Source organism: Paroedura picta, chromosome 5 (genome assembly GCF_049243985.1).
Source record: "Paroedura picta isolate Pp20150507F chromosome 5, Ppicta_v3.0, whole genome shotgun sequence".
NCBI lineage: Eukaryota > Metazoa > Chordata > Lepidosauria > Squamata > Gekkonidae > Paroedura > Paroedura picta.
The window spans coordinates 56,231,325-56,251,684 of NC_135373.1; the positions used below are offsets into that span (position 1 = coordinate 56,231,325).

At 41.3% G+C, this 20,360-nt stretch overlaps 2 protein-coding genes across 4 annotated transcripts in view; one reads left to right on the forward strand and one right to left on the reverse strand.

The window, feature by feature from the left end:
- PMPCB (peptidase, mitochondrial processing subunit beta) lies at positions 1 to 15,414 on the forward strand. Its single transcript, XM_077338094.1, has 13 exons — positions 1 to 156; positions 2,406 to 2,546; positions 4,631 to 4,717; positions 6,339 to 6,468; positions 8,596 to 8,794; positions 10,504 to 10,583; positions 11,226 to 11,338; positions 13,219 to 13,362; positions 13,836 to 13,996; positions 14,231 to 14,316; positions 14,399 to 14,487; positions 14,843 to 14,918; positions 15,005 to 15,414. The coding sequence occupies exons 1-13, from the start codon at positions 61 to 63 to the stop codon at positions 15,067 to 15,069; spliced, it is 1,467 nt and encodes a 488-aa protein (XP_077194209.1). The 5' UTR covers positions 1 to 60; the 3' UTR covers positions 15,070 to 15,414.
- Positions 15,374 to 20,360, reverse strand: part of DNAJC2 (DnaJ heat shock protein family (Hsp40) member C2) — a 27,806-nt gene continuing 22,819 nt past the window's right edge. For 2 of the 3 annotated variants that reach the window (XM_077338091.1, XM_077338092.1), the window contains exons 13-17: positions 18,848 to 19,032; positions 18,400 to 18,500; positions 16,819 to 16,926; positions 16,197 to 16,351; positions 15,374 to 15,506 (exon numbers count right to left, since the gene is read on the reverse strand). In XM_077338091.1, coding sequence (XP_077194206.1) covers positions 15,432 to 15,506; positions 16,197 to 16,351; positions 16,819 to 16,926; positions 18,400 to 18,500; positions 18,848 to 19,032 — 624 coding nt within the window. In that variant the 3' untranslated portion in view covers positions 15,374 to 15,431. Of the gene's footprint in view, positions 15,507 to 16,196; positions 16,352 to 16,818; positions 16,927 to 18,385; positions 18,501 to 18,847; positions 19,033 to 20,360 lie in introns of all 3 variants that reach the window. The other variant, XR_013231093.1, reaches the window with a different exon arrangement.

Below are 20,360 nucleotides of genomic sequence, written 5' to 3' on the forward strand. Positions count from 1 at the left end.
CCATCCGCCTCCCCCCGGAAGCGCTCCCAGTCCGACCTCCTCAGCCACCCTTGCAGTAAGATGGCGGCGGCCGTCGCTTCAGTGGCTTGCCAAGCCGGCAGGCGCCTCCTGTGGGGTTCCTCGGGCCCCCTCTTCGCGCGGAGCTCAGTGAAGCGGGTGAGTGAAGAGCCACCCTCAGCCTGTCTCAGCGGGCCCTGATCGGAGGCGAGGGAAAGAAAAGTTGCTTCCCAGTTCTACCATTGAAGCGGTGGCGCTTGGCATGCTGGGACACGTAGTCCTCTGGCTGCAACCTGCGCGGGGCTTCCAGAAGTCCAGAGCACCTGGCTTAAAGAGTAACTGCTGTCAGAGGAAGTGGGAATGCTCACGCCTTGAATAAATATTTGTTGGCTTTAAAGGTGCCATTGGACTCAAATTTTTATTGAACATTTATTTCCGTATGGGATTTCGTGAGACGCACTGTTGCTAGACTTTGGGCCTCTCTTTTGGTTTCTCCCCCCAACTTTGATGCGATTAATGACGGCCCGCCAGAGACAGTCCCGTACACACTGGGTGTTGAGAATTATAGTTCCCGCTGTAGGTGATAGAAAGAGGGCTTGATTTCTGTCAGTGCCTCCTAAAACTGCCCCACCCCATTTTTAATACTTTTTCCCTTTTATATGCTACTTTTATATGGTTTTATTAGCCGTAAATGGTTTCTCTAAAGGCTAGGCAACTTTTGCACAAAAGAGGCCTTAAATTGCAAAGAGCAATGTGATGGTGTTCAGAAAAAGAATGTAAATCCACTGGATTATTGATACTCTCCAGAAGACCAATGCAGCATCTTTGAATGTCTTGTTCTAACCTTTATCAAGAAGTATGTCTGGGGGAGGGCTCTGCTGATGGTCACCAGATTCACAGTTTTAAGAACCATAGGTGCTGTTCTGAAAATCTACAGCATTAAGGGGGGGGGGGTTCTTGATTGACTCACCTCTGAAATTATACCGTAAGGCTGGCCTGCAACTTCTGCATGGAGTGAAGGTTTGGAGACAAAACAATTTCCTGGTCACAAAACTGGAATCCATTTAAAATATCTTTTAAAAATAGGATTTTAGCCGTACCCAGAGGTAGGCCAGCAGCCCCAATGCATGCAGAACTTGGTTTGCCCTATGTCAGGGCCCATGCACATGTTGTCATGTTTAGATTATGAGGAAAAGCAAGGGATACTAGTCTACTCTGCAGGAAATGTCTCATGATGATGCATAAAGATGCTTGTTCATAACAATATGCTTCACTGCTACTCCATCTTGGATGATGCTCACAGTTGTTCCTATAACCAGCCTCAGTATTCATGATGCAGTATTCAAGTGTGATGCTAGTATCATTCTCCAGCAACAATTTTTTTCTGGTTTAAATTTTTTGAAATAGACCACATTAGACCCTCCTATCTGTCCAGCATTATTCTTCATAGTATCAGAATAGCTTTTACAACTATTCAGTCTGAGACGATGCCAACAGCTTTACTTGATGGTTGATATTCCTGAAAAACAATTGCTTTGAGCTTTTGTATATGCAGAGCTCTGGTTCAAGAGGATTTACCCCATGATATTCTCTCCTGTCTTCTTTACATAGAGACCAGAACCACATTTCTTACAGTACGTTTAAAGGGCTAAAACATTTCCTCAGAAGCAATTACTCTTATTTCTGCTCTGAAATACTGACTTGATTGTTTCATACAGGGTGTAATTGTTTGCTCTGGCGGATAAGAAAATACAAGCAAAAGCAGTATCCAGAGTGAAATATTTTAACTTGCTGAATATTTTTAATTCTGGATATTTTAGTAATGTTATTCATTATATATGTTTTATGCTTGTTGTGTTTGATTGTAATGGCCTTGGCTATATGTAATAAATGCTCTTTATACTTCATAATTCTGGGATTACAAAAGTCTGGTCCAGACATTGACTGTTTACGCACTGGAGGTTTCATGCCAGACTGCAGGCTGGAGTTTTAATCATGTCAGGTTGCTCCACCTCTTCCTGCACTCACACAGGGGAGTATTTGGCCCGGTCCACCTCATCCGCCCCTGATTTGTGCTCCTGAATGGGAGCTGGGGCAGTGAAGTTCCCAGTGCATAAATGGTCATTAACCCCACTGCCTTGAACACAAACTGAGGCTTTCAAGTAGGCTAACCATAAACTGGTACAAGTTGAACTGGTCCCCTTGCTTCCTCCCTCTGTAGAAATCAGTGCTGGCTAAAGTAAAATCACTGCTGGTGACTCGGGAACTTTCTTGCATGGTTAGATAATAAATACCCAGACTGTCAGTCTCTCACATATTCTTCGTAATGAATCTTATTTTTGTATAAGTGTAGGCACGTGTTTTTGTTGCATGGTTCTCACAAGGCGGTGGTGTGTCTTGCCCCACAGTTGGTACATCTTGGAAGAAGCAAATACATAGTTACCAAAGAAGTACCCCAGATTGCTGTCAATGTTCCTGAGACAAAAGTGTTATCCCTGGAAAATGGCTTAAGAGTCGCTTCTGAAGATTCTGGACTTTCCACATGCACAGTAGGTTACAGTTGTGAGTGAAAAGCTTCCCCTCTTCCACCACCATCTGTGATTTTTTTTTACCAATATTGTTTAATTAAGAAAGCTTTGAAAATATTATTCCCAGTGATATTTGTTTCTCAGAATTGTTCAGAATTGGGCTGCTAGGGTAGCTACAGTTTACTCCTCTTACACAGAATGCATTAATGTAAGTTTTTTGGGGTTTTGTACATACGTGCCATTTAGTTGCAACCGACTTATGGCAACCCCAACGGAAGGCTTTCAAAGCAAGTGCGAATAGAGATGTGTTTGCCATTGCCTTCTTTTGCAGTCTCTCATTGAAGCACCAATCCTGCTTCTCTTCCAAGAGCTGACAAGATCAGGCGGGACTGTGCTGCCTTCTCTTCCCTCATTTTATGTAGAAGAATAATTTAAAAGTTTGTATGAAGGTCTGGATTGCTACATCAGCGGGGAAGCAGTCAGTCATGGAGCTCACTAGCTGCTGTTGCAACCTAAGTGGTATTCTAGTGTTGGTGTCTTATTTTGAATATAATAATAATTATAATAAAATTTTATCTATATCAGACTAGTGCAGCAGAAGAGACCAGGGTGATATACCAGTGACAGCCACCATCGATGGCTAATAATGTAGCCTACTCAAATGGGGGGGCGGTCCCTGGGCTGACTTGCCTGTACGCTCTCCCAAAGCCATTTCAGCTGCCATGGAACTGCCATACCTGACTGAGCCTGGTATGCAACATTAGTGAGGTTGCAGGAGAGAGCTCGTTCACATTCTTTGTGCACAATGGTAACATACCTCTTTGCACTTTGTCAGGTATGCATGTGTTTCTCAAGGGGAGTCTGCAAAAGATGAGTAGCTTTTGATAGCTACAGGTGATGGCTAATGTAGATCAGTGGTCTCCAACCTTTTTATCACAGGGACTGGTCAACGCTTGACAATTTTACTGAGGCCTGGGGGGGGCAGTCTTTTGCTGAGGGACGTTGCCACCGCCTGAGCCCCTGCTCCACTTGCTTTCCTGCTGGCACCCTTGACTTCCTGCCGCACACTGGGGGGCACTGCCAGCAGCAGCTACACAGTGCCACACCGAGGGGGAGCCTCAGCCATGGCGGCCGGTGGCAGAGTGGCAGGGCAGCCCCCAAGGCAGCAGCCGGGAAGGAGGACGAGGAGGAGCTGCGGCCCGGTACCGACTGATTCACGGACTGGTCCCAGTCTCTGGACCGGGGGTTGGGGACCACTGATGTAGATGATGTGAAAGGTGGCGTAGCAACAGTTTATTTATTTATTTTTGACTTTTTATACCGCTGCTCTCAGTAAACTGGTTTGAGGCGGTTCATATTTCATAAAATACAACATCACCTAAATACATCATAAAATACAACCCCATAATCCTAAACATTCACAATCTACAGTCAACAAGGAGGTAACGATATAATATGTAACCTTACTTGACGCTTCAAAGCCCCCCATCACCACTATGGGTTCCGATCAAGATTGGTGTTAAAACAGCCAAGGATGATGACCAACAGCCGGGCCCAGTCTAGTACCAGAGCTGAGTACCATGCCACTCATGTAAAAAAATGAAGATTTTCCAAAATGGGGAGAGAATCGATTTCACATCCTGCAGCTTTCTGTGCTTTTGCTGCCAATTCTCTGTCAGTTCCCTTCTGTAAGGGTGCCCTATAACCCATCTTTGCTGACTGTTCAAGGGTACCTTTATGCCTGCTCTCTTGGGAATAAGGACCTCTATGGAAAGAGCAGCATCCTGTATTGGTGGTGATAGGAGACGTCATTTGGTCAGCATCAAAAACACATAATAATAATAATAATAATAATAATAATAATAATAATAATAATAATAATAATAATAATAATAGTATCTTGAGGTATGTCTGATGTTTGGTCAGGCTGAGAGCAGATTGCATGTCTAGTTGACTCTCCATTTTCTCTCTCTTGGATGTAAAACATCTTAAATTAAGCTGTCATGTGTTTGAGCAAAATGAACAGCTCCTTTCCTCAGAATTTTGGAAGCAGTCATTTTTTCTCCCGCATCAGTTTATAAGACTAATAATTTGTTTTGATTGAGGTGGGACTTTGGATTGATGCTGGAAGCAGATACGAGAATGAGAAAAACAATGGTACCGCCCACTTCCTGGAGCACATGGCTTTTAAGGCAAGTCTTCAAAACAGTTTTGCATTTGGACTGAAATATTAATTTATCTTTAATGCAGGAGATCTTGTAGGCAATTTAGGTCTTCTTCCAAATAAGGTTAAATAACCTTGTATAAAATGTTTAATGATTTGAGACATTTAAGGTGACTTAATGCTAAGGGAAGAGGTAACTATTTACTCTACAGCCTACATGTGACTGATTCTGTAATTTCTTCTGTGGGGGACCTCTGCTAGATGGAGTGCATGTGGCTGATAGCATTGTTTGGCAGTCCCTAGGAAGATCTGCCTCTATCATAACAGAGTGCATGGGGAGACAGAGCTTGCTAGAGACCCATGTTCCTGTGTGGAATGTAGCAGTGTGCTCAGCAGGATGGATTTGCAAAATACAAGATGAGCCCTAACAGATCAGACCAGTGATCCATTTAGTTCAGCATTTTGTCTCACTCAATGGCCATTCATTTCCTCTGGAAATCCAGCAACAGGGCACAGAGGCTAAGGCCTTTCCATGACGTTACCTCCCAGCACTGGGATTCAAGTTTACTGCCTCTGAACATGGAGGTTCCCTTTAGTCACCCTGGTTAATAGCTACTGATAGGCCTGTCCTGAGAGCCAGCATGGTGTAGTGGTTAAGAGTAGCAGCCTCTAAACTGAAGAACTGGGTTTGATTCCTCACTCCTCTATATGCAGCCAGCTGGGTAACCCTGAGCCAGTCATAGTTCTCTCAGCCTCACCTACCTCACATTGTGTCTGTTGTGGGGAGAGGAAGGGTAGGTGATTTTAAGCTATTTTGAAGCTCCTTTGGTTAGCAAAAAGCAGGGTATAAAAAACCAGCACACTCTCTCCATGAATCTGTCTAATCACCTTTTAGGGGTACCTATATTTATGGCCATCATTATATTCTCTAGAAAAGTAGAGAAGGCTGTTTGCCATGTTGGGATATAATGAGAGAGGAGGCATATGCATTTTAGCTGTGATTTTGATTGGAACTGCATGGCCAACCAGGTGAGGTCAAAATTTGGATTGTTATGTGTATTCCTGTTTTTTTTCTCCCCCACCCCACCTTTCCATTAGTAATGGATAAAATGTGCACATACTATTTCATGCAAGACCTAGAAATAATCCCCTGGCAAAACATGAATTGCAACTTTGAACCTGCAGAGCTTGCCCCATGTTGTTTTGGCAGCTGTATCCATTCAGAGTTTTAGGGTTTGTTATTTTATTCTGCTTTTAAATGGAAATGCTTTTAATTCTTATTGTAAGCTGCCTTGAACCAGAAGGCAGAAGATTTTTTTAAATTAAAATAAATAAAAATTGTTAATAATTTGCTTTGGAAATTGAACATGTTCTGTGGGACAGCTTTCTGCCTGCCTCTCTGCATGCAGGGCCTATGTTATAACCGAGGGCCAGCCTTTTATGCTGCTCTGGGGTTTCATTTTATTTCTGAGGCATTCCGGAGGAATTGTATTGTTCTGCCTTAGAATCAAACAAGTGGAAACCTGCAAGAAACTTGCAGGGTGACTATCCCATTCCTAACATGTTTCTTCCTTTTCCACCAAAGTCATTTGACTCTTTTGTTCTCTTGTCATCCAGAGCTGAACTAATTCTTTCTCTCTAAATTACAGGGAACAAAAAAGAGGTCTCAATTAGACCTAGAACTAGAAATTGAAAACATGGGAGCTCACCTGAATGCTTATACATCAAGAGAACAAACTGTCTATTATGCAAAGGCTTTTTCAAAAGACTTGCCCAGAGGTAATAACTCCTGAGAGTTGTAATTTTTCTGAAGACATTAACCTTAAAAAGAGATTCTATAGACATCAACTGGGTTTATAAGGGCTTGCATATGATGAGGCCTTCTTCCACTCCATGTTGTACTTTTCCATGTTACTTTTAAAGCTGTGGTTCATTACAGTGGGTTAACAGAAGGCTGGTAGTGTGGTGTTTGCCTGTCTTTCATTGCCTGGTTAGTGTTTGAAAGGGAGGCCTCCAAGGAATAGCAGGATTGTGACATGAAGGCATGCAATGGCAAACTACCTCTGAATATCTGTTACTTGATGTCCCTGTTACTTGATGGCAAAAAAAAAAGCCCAGTTAAATATGTATAGATTTGCACCCCTAAAAACATAATGTGTGAAGCCATTCTTAGTACCTTTAATTTGGTGAGCTTAGTTACCTTCTAAATGGATAGAGATCAACTTGACCTTAAAACTGATCTTGGTTTTGTCTACATTATACAAACAAGCGTTGATGCTGTCCTCGCTATTTTCATAACCCTGCTCATTGGCATTTTATAAAATGTTATTGGCACCGAGGCCATTTTACAGATTTGAAAGTCTTCAAGAATTGGTCCCCACAGTTCAAAATTATGTAATATTTTATCTCTGTATGATTTCCTGACTTTCTAAATTATGACCTACTCCTTCTTCCTGTTTCTGACATGGTAAGTTTACAGTCACATTATCTGCTTAGTAGTAGCTGCTGGGAGTCCTCACTGGTAATTTTCATTGTTTTTTTTTCCTAGTGATATGTGTTCAGGACTGGAACCATGATCAGTTTTCCAACGATAGGTTTTATAATCTAGCAATGAAAGTTAGCTACCCTTGGCAGACTTACTGAAAATAAACTCCTTTCAAAGCTACAACATTTTTGATTGAAGAAATTTAGGAAGGAGGTGATACTCTGTGCTCCAGTATACATTCATTATCATATAAAACTTATTCCATTCTTCTAGCTATACAGTATATTTTTATCATGTCTTGTGTGATAGGCACACAAGAGCACACAGCCCCTTGAAATACTCTTATTTGTATAAGAATATTTAACATCCAGTGGATATGCAAGGGACCTCCACTTGAATAGAGAGGTTGGTTTACCACCCTGGTGATGGAAAAATGATATAAAAACTTAATATTGACCTCTGATGAAGACCTATATAGGTGGAAATGTGTTAGGTCTTTGGATGTTAGAACATAGTTAACTTATATTATGTGTGTGACCTGTATCACTCCCTGCTGTTTTTTATTGCTTTATAAATATTTTTAATATATTTGAGCGCAAAGGTTATTTGGCTGAGAGAGAGAGAGAGAGAGAGAGAGAGAGAGAGAGGTCTATACCTATGTCCAGCTTGCAGAGTAGAGCCATCTGAAGAAGAAGAAGAGCTGGGGTACTACCCAAAGGACACTCAAAGCAAATTAAAATCACCTACCTTTCCCCCCAGCAGACGCCCTGTGACATAGATGAGGCTGAGAGAGCTCTGAGAGAACTGTAAGCAGCCCAACATCACCCAGCTGGCTGAATGTGGAAGAGTGGGATATCAAACCCAATTCTCCAGATTAGAGGCCACTACTCTTAACCACTACAGCATGCTGGCTCTCTGGCTTTGCTTTCATCTTCAGGGACATCTCCTGTGCATGGAGGGTATACTAACTTTTCTCTCTCCTTTCCATCTGCTAAAATCCACAGCACCATCCATCCTAAATCTCTCCCCGACCCGCTAATGCAACACAAGTATCCCTCTCTGGTGCTACAACCACCACCTGGGATTTGTGCCTGAAAAATGGGGCCAGTGGCTACTATTATGCTGCCAGTGGGTCTAGGATCAGGGCACACTATTTGAAGACACAAAGAGAAGTCCATCCTACCTAGTGATAGGATAAGAGGGTGATACGCAGATCTCTTATGCATACCCCTTCACTCATATAGTACCGTTTATTTGGTATATGGCCACTAGTGCAATTCTAGTCCAGTTGAGTTCAAAGGATGCAGAGTATGTAGGACTGTACTGCATGAAACTACTTTGATAGTTGTTAAGGACATAGTGAAGAGACCTTAAAATGTTCTCTGTTGCCATCATTATTTCTTTGTCACCTATTCCTGCAGCTGTGGAGATACTTGCTGACATCATACAGAATAGCACGCTTGGGGAGGCTGAAATTGAGCGGGAGCGTGGTGTGATCCTTCGAGAGATGCAGGAAGTTGAGACCAATTTGCAGGAAGTAGTCTTTGATTATCTTCATGCCACAGCTTATCGGGACACCGCACTAGGACGGACTATTTTAGGTCCCACAGAAAATATCAAGTATGTCTCACCATTGTTGCAAAAGCATCATGTTAGGGCCTTTCTGCATGGATATGTATGTGGATACAAATTAAAAGAACACTTGCTCTTATATGAGACTCATATCTTTCTTCTAGCAATTGCTTTTCTTGCAGGAATGTAGCATATTTCAAGCACTCTTGTGTATTTTGTATCTAGAAAAATGCAATTCTTCCAGGAAATGAATATTTCTATTATTAAATGCCAGGTAGTGCCACAATATGGTTTGTTCTATATATTTATTTACAGTATATATATGCTGGCTTTCAGTATCTGAAAAGCAGCTATCTTTATATATTGTTCCACAATTAGAGTGGCATAATTGTCAGGTCCCCTTCCCCACATAGTTCATCCTCTGCCCCTCTTCCCTGTGACGTAACGGGACAGGCAACACAGATGTGTAAAAATGCTTCATGAAATTCAGCTAGTTTTGCTAATATAACATAGCTTAATCTCTTGTAATGGTCATTTTAATGGAATTTGGCTATAACCACAGAGTTCCTAGCACTGTTTTTGCCCAGGAACCTGTGCCTAGTGAGTAAAGAGGCACATTCATGTTCACATCAGTGCATGCTGCTTATTGTAATGGTCATAGACTGGACTGCACATCTACTGGATTCTTTTAAAGTGGCAAACCATGGCTCCTTATTATGTTAAATATATGCACATGATGCATTGTACTACTGTTGCCAACATTAAATTAGCATCAGCCACTTTATGAACACAAAAAGAGTCCTGCAGCATCTAACCAGTGGTGGTTCTACTCCAGCATCCCAACTTAATGGCCAGCCAGTTACTATGGATAGCCAACAAATCTAGGTCTCTTAGATCCTAGACCAGTACTAACTACTACAACACTCTAGCACACATTGTTTATTACATGCTAGGGCAATTTCACCCTTCTTCACAGAATTTCCCTTTATCTTGCTCTTCCCATTTTTTCTTCTTTGTTTTGCTCTAGCTGTCCCACCCAGTCATTTGAATGTATATTGTCAGATGTTGACCTAGCCTACGGAATTGAAGGGACAAATTAAAATCCTTCTTGACTTGGTCTGATAATGACAACAAGAGACTAGTGGTACATCAAAAATAACAAACTTTATTTCATTTTGAGGGGAAATGGTCAGGCAGGAAATAGGTTTAGGATTTATGAGGTGAACAGGCAACAGGAATGAGGTATCTTTATAAAGAAACATCAGATAATTTGTCACAAAAAAGTAACTCTGTTGTTCAGATAGGTCTTTGACACTTGAGGGGAGGGATGTTTTGGCAGTTTTTAACATAAACTAGCATAAGCTTTTTGGTCTAACAGATATTAAAGTTGGTGAAGACAGGAACCTTCACACAAATTCCAGTTTTTTTCCTTATCTACTGGCTAGAGATCACCCCTATCTTTTATTTTCCTCAGACTTGGTAGGATCCCCTGCCCTTCATTAGGAGCTTTTCCCCTCAGTCTTGACAGGGATGGCCTATGTGTCCCACTTCTCTAACTTCTGATCATTCTTGATCCTCTCCCAGTCTGCTCCAGTTTCTGTTAACTGTCAACTGCTAAATTAAACTCTCAACTGAAGAATTCCATTTGGATCCCCTATCACTCAAGGTCCTCAGGTCAGGTTAAATCCTTAACCATTTAATGTGCACCATATTTGCTTTTATATTTTTTCTTTCATTGTTTTCTGAACCTTTTACAGGTCCATAACGCGTAATGACTTGGTGGAATATATAACAACACACTACAAAGGTCCAAGAATGGTACTGGCTGCTGCTGGAGGTATGTATGTAAAGCATAATTTTTATTTTGGTAGCAGAAATAAGGAAACCCTCCATGGTTGGTACCATAGAGGCCTTTAAAGAACAAAAGGTGAAGATGTAGTACTGCATGGTGGTAGCTTCAGTTTAGAGATTAGGACATCACAAGTGTGTTGTAGTAGTTAGTATTGGTCTAGGTCTCTAGGATATGAGAGAACCAGGTTTGAATCCCCGTTCTTGTTAAGTGACCCTGAGCCAATCACATACCCACAGCCTAATCCACCTCACAGGGTTGTTATGAGGATGAAATGGAGAAGAAAACATTGTAGGCTGCTTTGTGTCCCTAGTGGAAAGAAAGGCAAGTTATAAATGAGGTAAAAATAAAATAAATCCAAATGTTAGAATATTTACCTCCTAAAAAAGATGGATTTACTAATGACATTTTCCTTGTGCTCAGTGCTTTTCAAATACCTTTTCAAGAAGTGGGAGCCTCAGTAATAAAATTTTGGCTAAACTGCATATAAGAGCTATAAGAAAGCCATGTATGTAATCAATGGTGGATGGTAGTTAAATTAGTGTAGCTTTGTCATCCAAATGGAAATATTTGTGGTTCAAATGATTTGTGTGTCCCCTGCTAATATGCAGTTTCATGTCAATTGTTTAGGAGTCCCTCATGATGAATTGCTTGATTTAGCAAAGTATCACTTTGGTAACTTACCATCTATGGTGAAAGGAGGAGCACCAGCCTTGCCCCCTTGCCGGTTCACGGGCAGTGAAGTAAGTTGAGACGTGGTATCTTTTCCTAACAAAGCAGCATTTTGAAAAGTAATTGCCAATGCAATAGTAATACAAGATACCATGTAAGCTGAGCCTCTAGCCTCCATTGCAGAAAGGGCTGCAAAAAGCAGGTAGAGGCTATTAGCATGTTTCAAAGCAACACCTGGGATTCAGAGGAGTGTTAAGTGGCTGTAATAGATTACTGGCTGCTCTTTCTTGAAGTGGCTCCCCGTTACAGGTTTTTTCTCTGAGGATCAAGACACCAGAGATTCTGTATAGATATACACGTATCAGGGTTGTAACATGCAGAGGCATCTCCCTGCCTCCACAGAACAAACACTTTTCTTTTGAGCACTTCAGCACTTGGGGCTGCATTGCCTATATATGTGGAAGCGCAGATTCAGATAAATGCTTGTAAAAATGAGCAAAGGTGGTGGTGGGGAGACACTTAAACAACTGGGTGCCTTTATTTGATTAATAGAAAAAGAAACCAAACAATTGGTGCAAAATACTAGAGAAGTAATGAAAAATATAGCACAGAAATGTAACAGTAATAAAATGCAAACCTTTCCCTAAAGTGGCTGCCAACCTGTGGAGAAATAGACCTTAAGAATAAAAGAAACTAAGCCATATGAGCCTGATGGGGCGGGGTTGTCCATCTCCCTGAAGAAATTGACTAGAAGGGACAAATCAGTGCTAGATCATCAGAAAGGAGATTCTATATCCAGCTGTTGAGCAGGATGATTCCAGTGCCTATAAAATTCAGGGCTGAAGGGGACTTTTTACTCTGTGAATTCTGAAAAGAACAGGTCTTTAGTATGAAAATGAAAATAATAGAAATGCAATTTTGGGGAAAGGGGTGGGGAAATATGTGAAACCTTTACTCTGGAGGGGGGTTTCCCTCTTGTGCATTTGGAGTGTCAAAAGCGTTCTGTTGGGGTGATCTGGAAGTCAGATATGGTTGCATCTATGGGTTAGAACTTACTGTGATTGGGAAAGGCTGGAGACTTCCTATACAGTCATGAGATAGGAAAACATTGCTTTTTTGATGCCACTTCAATTCAGGCTCCTATAATTTTGGGGACTATACACAGGTATATAGAAAAGGGATCAGACTACAGCAGAGAAAAGGGGCAGTCCCTGGGGTGTGTGGGTCCCTTGGGCTTCATATTAGATTTCTCACCTTCAAATATGAATTATGCAGTGGAGGTCATTCTGGTCAGGGCAATGGCACAGGGGGAAAGAGGATAGATTTAAATCTCTACCTCATTTTCCATATGTGAAATGGGCCCATAGGTACATTGTTTGCCCTGTGCAGCATGCACACATGGAGCGGGTGTTAGATCAGGAAACTGGCATGGGGGAAAGTTTAAGAACACCATCTCCACAGTACTGTTCTTGTTAAAATTGGGCCAGCATATGCCTGATATTTAAAGAACAAAAATTCTGCAACCTCTACTCACTGAACTCCCAGCATTTCCTCTGGTTTGGCTCTTGTGTGGTAGCATGGTGAAAGTATCCGGCTGGGATCTGGGAGACTCAGCTTCAAGTCCCCAGTTGAAAGCTTGCCCAATGACATACCCTCAGCCTAACTGACCTCATTACATGCTTGTGAAGGAAACATGTAAAAAAAAAGGTGCAAGCTGCTTTGGTTCTCCATTGGGGGGAAGAGCAGCATAGTCAATAGTAAATTTACCTCATTTTACAGAAGTTATACTTTATCATGGGGTTATTTAAGTGTCAATCAAAGCTCTGTTACTGTTGTAGTTGCTTACATGTCGAAATGCAGTAGTTGCTCACTCTCCTTAGTTTCAGTCCCTTTTGCTTGTCACATTGCTAATGAAGAATTTCTAACCTCTGCATTAATGGTTCTTGATCAGATCAGAGTGCGGGATGATAAGATGCCTTTGGCACACATCGCAATAGCCGTTGAAGCCGCTGGCTGGTGTCACCCGGACACAATTCCTCTCATGGTGGCAAATACACTGATAGGCAACTGGGATCGTTCCTTTGGAGGCGGGGTGGTGAGTAGTCCAGAGATCACATATAAAGCATTGTTACTGTGTCAAATTGTTTCCTTAATTTGGATCCTTTCAACATACTTAGAAACTCGGGGGGGGGGGGTTGTTCATAGTGAAACTAAGCTTACTGGTGACTTCTGTTAGACATTAATCTGTTGTTCAAATCTTTGTTGTTATTCAGCCCAGAATCAACTACTTGCTGAAGCTTTTTTTCAGGATATTGTAGAGAAAGCCATGTAATGTCCTTGGTTGAAATGGAAAACCAAATCATAGCAGACTTCCACTTCCTCTTTAAGATGACGTTGTTAGGGTTTAAACTGTAGTGTGCAGAGATTAGTTTATAATAGGAGCTGGGGCAGAAAGGATATACATATTTAAAATAGTTTTAAAATTACATTCTTACTGATTTTATGACGATAGCACTATCGGAAGGGCTTGTTCTACAATCTAAAACATTCCCAATCTTGTTTCTACAGAATCTGTCCAGCAAACTTGCTCAAATTGCATGTCATGGGAACCTGTGCCATAGTTTCCAGTCCTTCAACACCTGCTACACAGATACTGGGCTGTGGGGTGTCTACATGGTTTGTGAAGCAGCTACCATAGAGGATATGATGCACTTTGTTCAGAGAGAATGGTAAGGATTTCTGAATAATTGCTTGAGGGTGGAAGTGGACATCTCACCATGTAGCAGCATTCTATGGCTGCACTATATTACAGTTGAGATTCCATGGGTTATGCCTATTAGTTATTCCAAGTCAACCCAGTGAAGCATAAAAATAAAAGACTGTGTAGTGTCAACAAAAGCGGTAAGCAAAAATGTCCTTTCAGTGATGTCAAATCTTCTTTCACTTACCTCATTGTCTTTCAGGGTACGGCTGTCTACCAGTGTTACTGACAGTGAAGTAGCCCGTGCTAAGAATCTTCTGAAAACGAATATGCTGTTACAACTGGATGGTAAGAATTATAATTGTTTTTTCCCCATTATAAAAAAAATCAGTAATAAATTTGTATATATGCTAAGAGTGTGTAATCTTAGGTTCAACTCCCATTTGTGAAGACATTGGACGACAAATGTTATGTTACAATCGTCGAATCCCAATTCCCGAACTTGAAGCAAGAATTGAAGTAAGGAGCATTTTTTTAAAAAGGTTACATCAATTAAGAATAGTAGCTGCATCTTTAACAAACAAAAACAGGTTTCTACCCCTTGTCCTTGAAAGTGTGTTAACAATGCCTGCTGAAATCTGAGGGGCAAGATAGAGCTACATAAATAGAGTTTTAGTATCCTGTACAGCTCTTTGCTTCTTCCCATGAATGGCAAAATCTGCAAAATAAAAAATATGTACAAGTTGCAGAATTTGGATTGCTTTTATGCAGAATTTAATTCATGCCGCCATTTGACATTGATTGCTTTGATAACTGGATGGTAAAATTAGATGAAATGGGCAGAAGTTAAGCAGGAGTGTACTTCTTATTTCAGGCAATTGATGCTCAAACCATCAGGGATGTTTGCACCAAGTATACCTATGATAAGTGTCCTGCTGTTGCTGCTGTGGGTAAGCTATTTTTCATTACTACCTGGCATTTTTTAAAAAAAGTTTATTCTCTGATCCTAAGAATATTTTTGTTTTTATATTTTTAGGCCCAATTGAACAGCTCCCAGATTACAACCGACTTCGCAGTGGCATGTACTGGCTTCGAGAATAACAAGGCACTCATTTGCAAAGTTCTCTTAAAAGCAGAAGGAACTCTTTGGGTGATGAGGCAGAGACTGGAGCTCTGAAGACTGGCAACATTATTTTTCATCTATTAAAATGAGGCTTGATGTGTAGCAAGCCAAATGCGCATAAAGAGGAAGGACATGGATGGGTCTTTTAAAAAATATATAAAACCTTATTCATTGTCATTTTTTGTCTTCAGCTGATTATAAGCTTCAGCAAGTTCTAATGAATGATTAAGTACACTCAAGTCTACAACTGTGAAACTGTCCAAAGAACAAATAAACACCAAGTGTTGTTATTTGCATTTTTATTATAAAACAAAACACATTAAGATTGTCATTGAGAATCTCATTTCTTAGTTTTAGCAGCATTCAGTACTTGCTCCTGGGCAGCTTTCTTTGCTTTCACCATTTCAACAAGTTCCTAAAAATAGAAGAGAAAGAAGCTTGTTCACACTAAATTTCCTTTAACTAACAGCACTTTCTGGGCAGGTCCTGATAATTTCCAGTGCTAAATTGTTTCTAGCTGGCTGGACTCTGGACCTTTTTGCTCTTGCTGATCTGCACATTCACCCTGGTTGGATTCTAACCTAAGCAACATCCTGCTGAAGTGAGGAGCACAAGCACAGTATCCGACTCTGTCCCCATACTGGCCAGATTTTCTTGTGATGATGCTTCTTCCTACCTGCTCACCTTTAATGACTAAGGAGGCTCTTAACAAGAAGTTATACTCAACAGCACAGATTCCCTTGGAACTTCCCTAATTAAGGTTGTCTGGAGGCACAATGGTATTACTGTAAAATGCTCCTGGGAGCTAGGAATATACCACAGCCAGTCCCAAACTAATGGTTTATATCCTGCTGTGGAAAAGTACACAGGGTTGCTGCGCCATCTTGAGTAATCTAGAGCCATAGAGTCACTAATGATGGTTCTGAGCAAACAACTGTTAACTTTAGTCACAAGTCCTTGCACTTAAGAGAGAGTAAAAGCAGAAGAGAACACTTGCATGCTTTTAAGGACTTATCTTCATGTCTAGTAATGCTTTGGTATTCAAATAATAATCTAACTACATTTATATATTCATAAAGTAAAACTGAGGGCAGCAATTGCTCACCTTATATCGCTTCATGCAGTCTTTTTTAGATCGTCCTGGGACAGAAGCTGCTATTTTCTCCCACCTTTCAGGAGTATTCACTGGATAGGTCTTCAAAGCTTGTTCTAAAAGTTTCTGCTCTTCTGTGGTCCAAGGAGAGGCGTCTGTAAATGGTACTAGTGAAAATGCAATAAATATGAAAAATGGTTACACAAGTGTTGAATGAAAGATGGATCCCCAGAAATCCTTCTAGCCCACCAAATGGCTGCCTTTAGTTCATGCTCCTGGGACAGAGGAAATGAGTAGCCTTTTCTGCAGTTCAGTAAGCTCTATATCTTCTGAGATGCATGATCTTCAGGCACACCTTCTGCCCAAATCTCTACAAACGCTGGACTATGGGAGTATTACTTCTAGGAATGAATCACAGCTCATCTGACATCCCAACAGCTTCAATTCATTTAGATGTAATTTTCCACAGACAAAATTCAAATTGGCACTGAAGTACAGAAATTCTGCCCTGGTTCTTGCTAGTTTGATCTCAATGAAATACAAAAGAGTTTTTGGTAGGGACAGTTCTAATCAAGCGTGATTTAGGAGTAGCTGGTTTCCCCAAATACTGAAAAGGAGTTCTTTCAATATTTACCTTCAAACCGTTCAGATGGTGTAGCAATTTCTGTCTGTGGCACAACACCATGCTCTTTTTTAAATTTATCAAAAGCTTTTTTGTTGATATCATCCTTCTGATGAGGGTCTGAGAACAAGAAAAGACTGATTAGTTGATCTCAGTACAAAATAAGCCATGGCCCAAATGGACATTTGACAGAAAAATTGGACTGGCAATTAGAAACTCAAGCTTGTTTTTAAAGGTAAGAGAACTTCATGGAATATTTAGAAACAGAGGTTTTTCTTTAAAGTTTTGACTTTTATGCTGAATTATGAGAATCCCCTGCAGGCTTCCCCATAAGAACTTCTGCCCTAAGAATCCTGGACTAGGTTTCTTTGTCTATTTTATTTACTTAAATTTATAGGGTTCCATCTCCATCTTATTCTCACAACAACCCTGTGAGGTTTAGATGACTGGACTAAGGTTGCCACCCAACAAGCTGCTGAGGGAGATCCTTGCTCAACACTAACAACTATACCACATGGACTCTTCATTTTTGTCCCATAACAGGCCAGGGAAAGTGACTGAAAGGCAATCCGCTTCCATCATTAGTAAATGTCTAAAAGGTAAAGGTAAAGGTATCCCCTGTGCAAGCAATGGGTCATGTCTGACCATTGGGGTGACACCCTCTAGCATTTTCATGGCAGACTCAATATGGGGTGGTTTGCCAGTGCCTTCCTCAGTCATTACCATTTACCCCCCAGCAAGCTGGGTACTCATTTTACCGACCTCGGAAGGATGGAAGGCTGAGTCAACCTTGAGCCGGCTGCTGGGATTGAACTCCCAGCCTCATGGGCAGAGCTTTCAGACTGCATGTCTGCTGCCTTACCACACTGCGCCACAAGAGGCTCGTAGTGAATGTCTAATCAGGTTTAATTTGGTCATGATCAATTATTTGTAAGTGTGCATTTAACACTCACTGCCTCTTCATCTTTCTCAAATGCAAAATGGATTATGCACAGGCTAGGCAACATCTCTTGATGAGTAGCACAAACAAGACTGCAAACATTTCCTTTGTCTCTTTGATTTGGGAGCCATTTAGCCTAGTATCATCTGCCAATGCTTGAATTGCCTGCCTCTAGTGAGCACAGGGATTTATCTCTGGAGTACTCTGAATTTTTGAACTGTATTACTGCAGCAGGTTACACTAGGTCAGATTCCCCTGCAAACACCCCTCACCCAAACAATCCTGGGGCTTTACAGACCCTAGGAACTGCATTTCGGGGAGCACAGCAGGCAGCAGTGGGTAGCAGGGAAGTTTCCATTTAAATCCAGGACATGAGCTGTTCATCAGAATACTTCCCAAAATTCTAAGAAAGCATAAACCAAGGTACATGTGCAAGTGTCTGCCCACATTACACACCTGATGCTCTCCCTCTGAGGAGGAATTAACAGGTGGCCAGCAATGCAGGCAAGCCACATGCCATAGAATTTGCCTTCACAATTTAACGGGGGAGGGGGGATTGGCAGCCAAAATATGTTTATGTTTATAAAATGACAGGTCAAATCAGTTGTACATAAAATAGAAGCATGCAGACCATCTTACAAAGATAAAGATACCAAGTTTCTGGAGGCTCTTTGCTTTGTTGATGACATCTTTTGCTGTCCGCTTTATCCCAGTAGTAGAGTGCAAATTCATATAATTGGCAATAACTTCCCACCTACATGTGCAAAAGGAAAAGAAAAGCTTACAAAAACTCCTGAAAAAAGTATGCCCACGCTTTCAACCAGTTAAAAAGTAACATGGCATATGCAGGGAATCTTTTAATCCACAAACAAAAATGCTTTTAGGGCAGAAAAATGCCAATAAAGGCCTCCTAATTGATAGCTGATTTATCAAGATCCACAGATAGAAAATCTCTTCTTTGATGATTTCTGAAAATTCGTATGTAATAAATCAGGTGTGACCAAACTGTGACTTTCCAGATGTCCACGGATTACAATGAACTCCTGCCAACATTTATGCATACCTAGAATGAATACACTGAATGCCAATATGCATATATACCTTGAATTAGTCCCTGCAGGGAAGAGGTTTACAGCTTTAATAAGCAACTGCAAGTCATCTTCTGACCAGTTCTTGCTTCCACCACCACTTCCACCAGTTGATTTCTCAGAACTTTTTGCTGCTTGCCGTAAACGAGCATCTGCTTCTTCTCTCTCTTTTCTTAGCTGCTCATTTACTTCTTCTACCTATGCGAACATAAAAACACAGGTGTTCTGGTAATTAATTTTTGAAAACAAAACCCTTCACCCAAGCTGCTAGGCAATTGCTTGCTTTGTTTGAAAAATCACTGTAGAAAAAGAAGTTGATTGGTATCCCATGCAAGCAGTATGTGTGAGCAAGTACACTACATTTTTTAGTTAAAAAGATACCATCTGCATAGAAATAAAATAATCTTTCTGACCCTAGAATATTTCTGAACATAACATTCTCAAAATGATTAATTTGTGTTCCACACTGATCATGTTTGTTGCTCTGATATCAGACCATATTGAAATTCTGATATTAGCCACTCTCCTAGGAATGTTTCCCTTCTTTCACTCAATAATCATTTTGTTGGGGGAATACAAAACTCCTTTCCTGCAACACAGGTAACCTTCAAACCATATTCACATAAAGAGAGAACTTTCCCACTAGAAACCATGGATACATGTGTCTGCAGTGGCTTCATTTGGAATACTGGGTGCAATTTTTCTCCCTATATATAACAAATTTATTACCAGTACAGGAAAAAGGAAATGAGTTGGCAACCCAAAGATGATCAAGGGACTGGAGCACCTTTCCTACAAAGGGAGATGAAAAAGACTGGGACTTTCTAGTTTAGGAAATAGGCATAGTGGAGGTTTATAAAGATATGAATGGGGCAGAAAGAGTGGATAGATAACTTTTTCTCACTCTCCCAGGATAGGACTGAGAAGGCTCCCAACAAAGATGTTGGGCGACAGCTTCAGGAAAGAGAGCAAGAAATATTACTTTATTCTATTGGTCATCCATCAGTGGCTACTAGCCATGGTGATGAAAGGAAGCCTTCATGTTCAGAGGCATTAAACCTTTGAATACCTGTGCCAGAAGGCAACAGCAAAGGAAGGCTTTGACATCTATGCCCTGCTGTTGGTCCTCCAGAATAACTGGTTGGCCACAGTATGAAACAGAATGCTGGTGAGAGCCAAAGGGGCTGAGGGATACAAAAGTATCAACATATATATCATATAAATAACTAACTTCAAAGCCCATTCCTAAGAACGGGCCTTGAAAGGGTCCCCTCCTCTGGCCCCTGGCTTGGCAGCTTAAGGTGGCTTTGGGCAGCAGCTCGCAGCCAGATCAAGTGGGGCAGGTGGGGGCTCGGCAGCTCATTAGCAGGGCTTAGCTCCTTAGCAGGCAGTCAGCAGGCCAGGAGGCCCTCATGAGCAGGCCCAGCCTAGCATGCCAGGAGGTCCTTGTTAGGAGGCCCTCCCCTTACCTGCTGCTGACTCCAGGCACTGAGGCATCTGAGGGCACAGAGGCTAGAGTTGAGGGA

Bases quoted from the DNA above. Each gene is read 5' to 3' on its own strand.
- PMPCB (XM_077338094.1), top strand. From the start codon at position 61: ATGGCGGCGGCCGTCGCTTCAGTGGCTTGCCAAGCCGGCAGGCGCCTC. The intron at 11,339-13,218 runs GTAAGTTGAGAC...GTTCTTGATCAG, and splicing joins GCCGGTTCACGGGCAGTGAA to ATCAGAGTGCGGGATGATAA. The intron at 14,317-14,398 runs GTAAGAATTATA...GTGTAATCTTAG, and splicing joins TATGCTGTTACAACTGGATG to GTTCAACTCCCATTTGTGAA.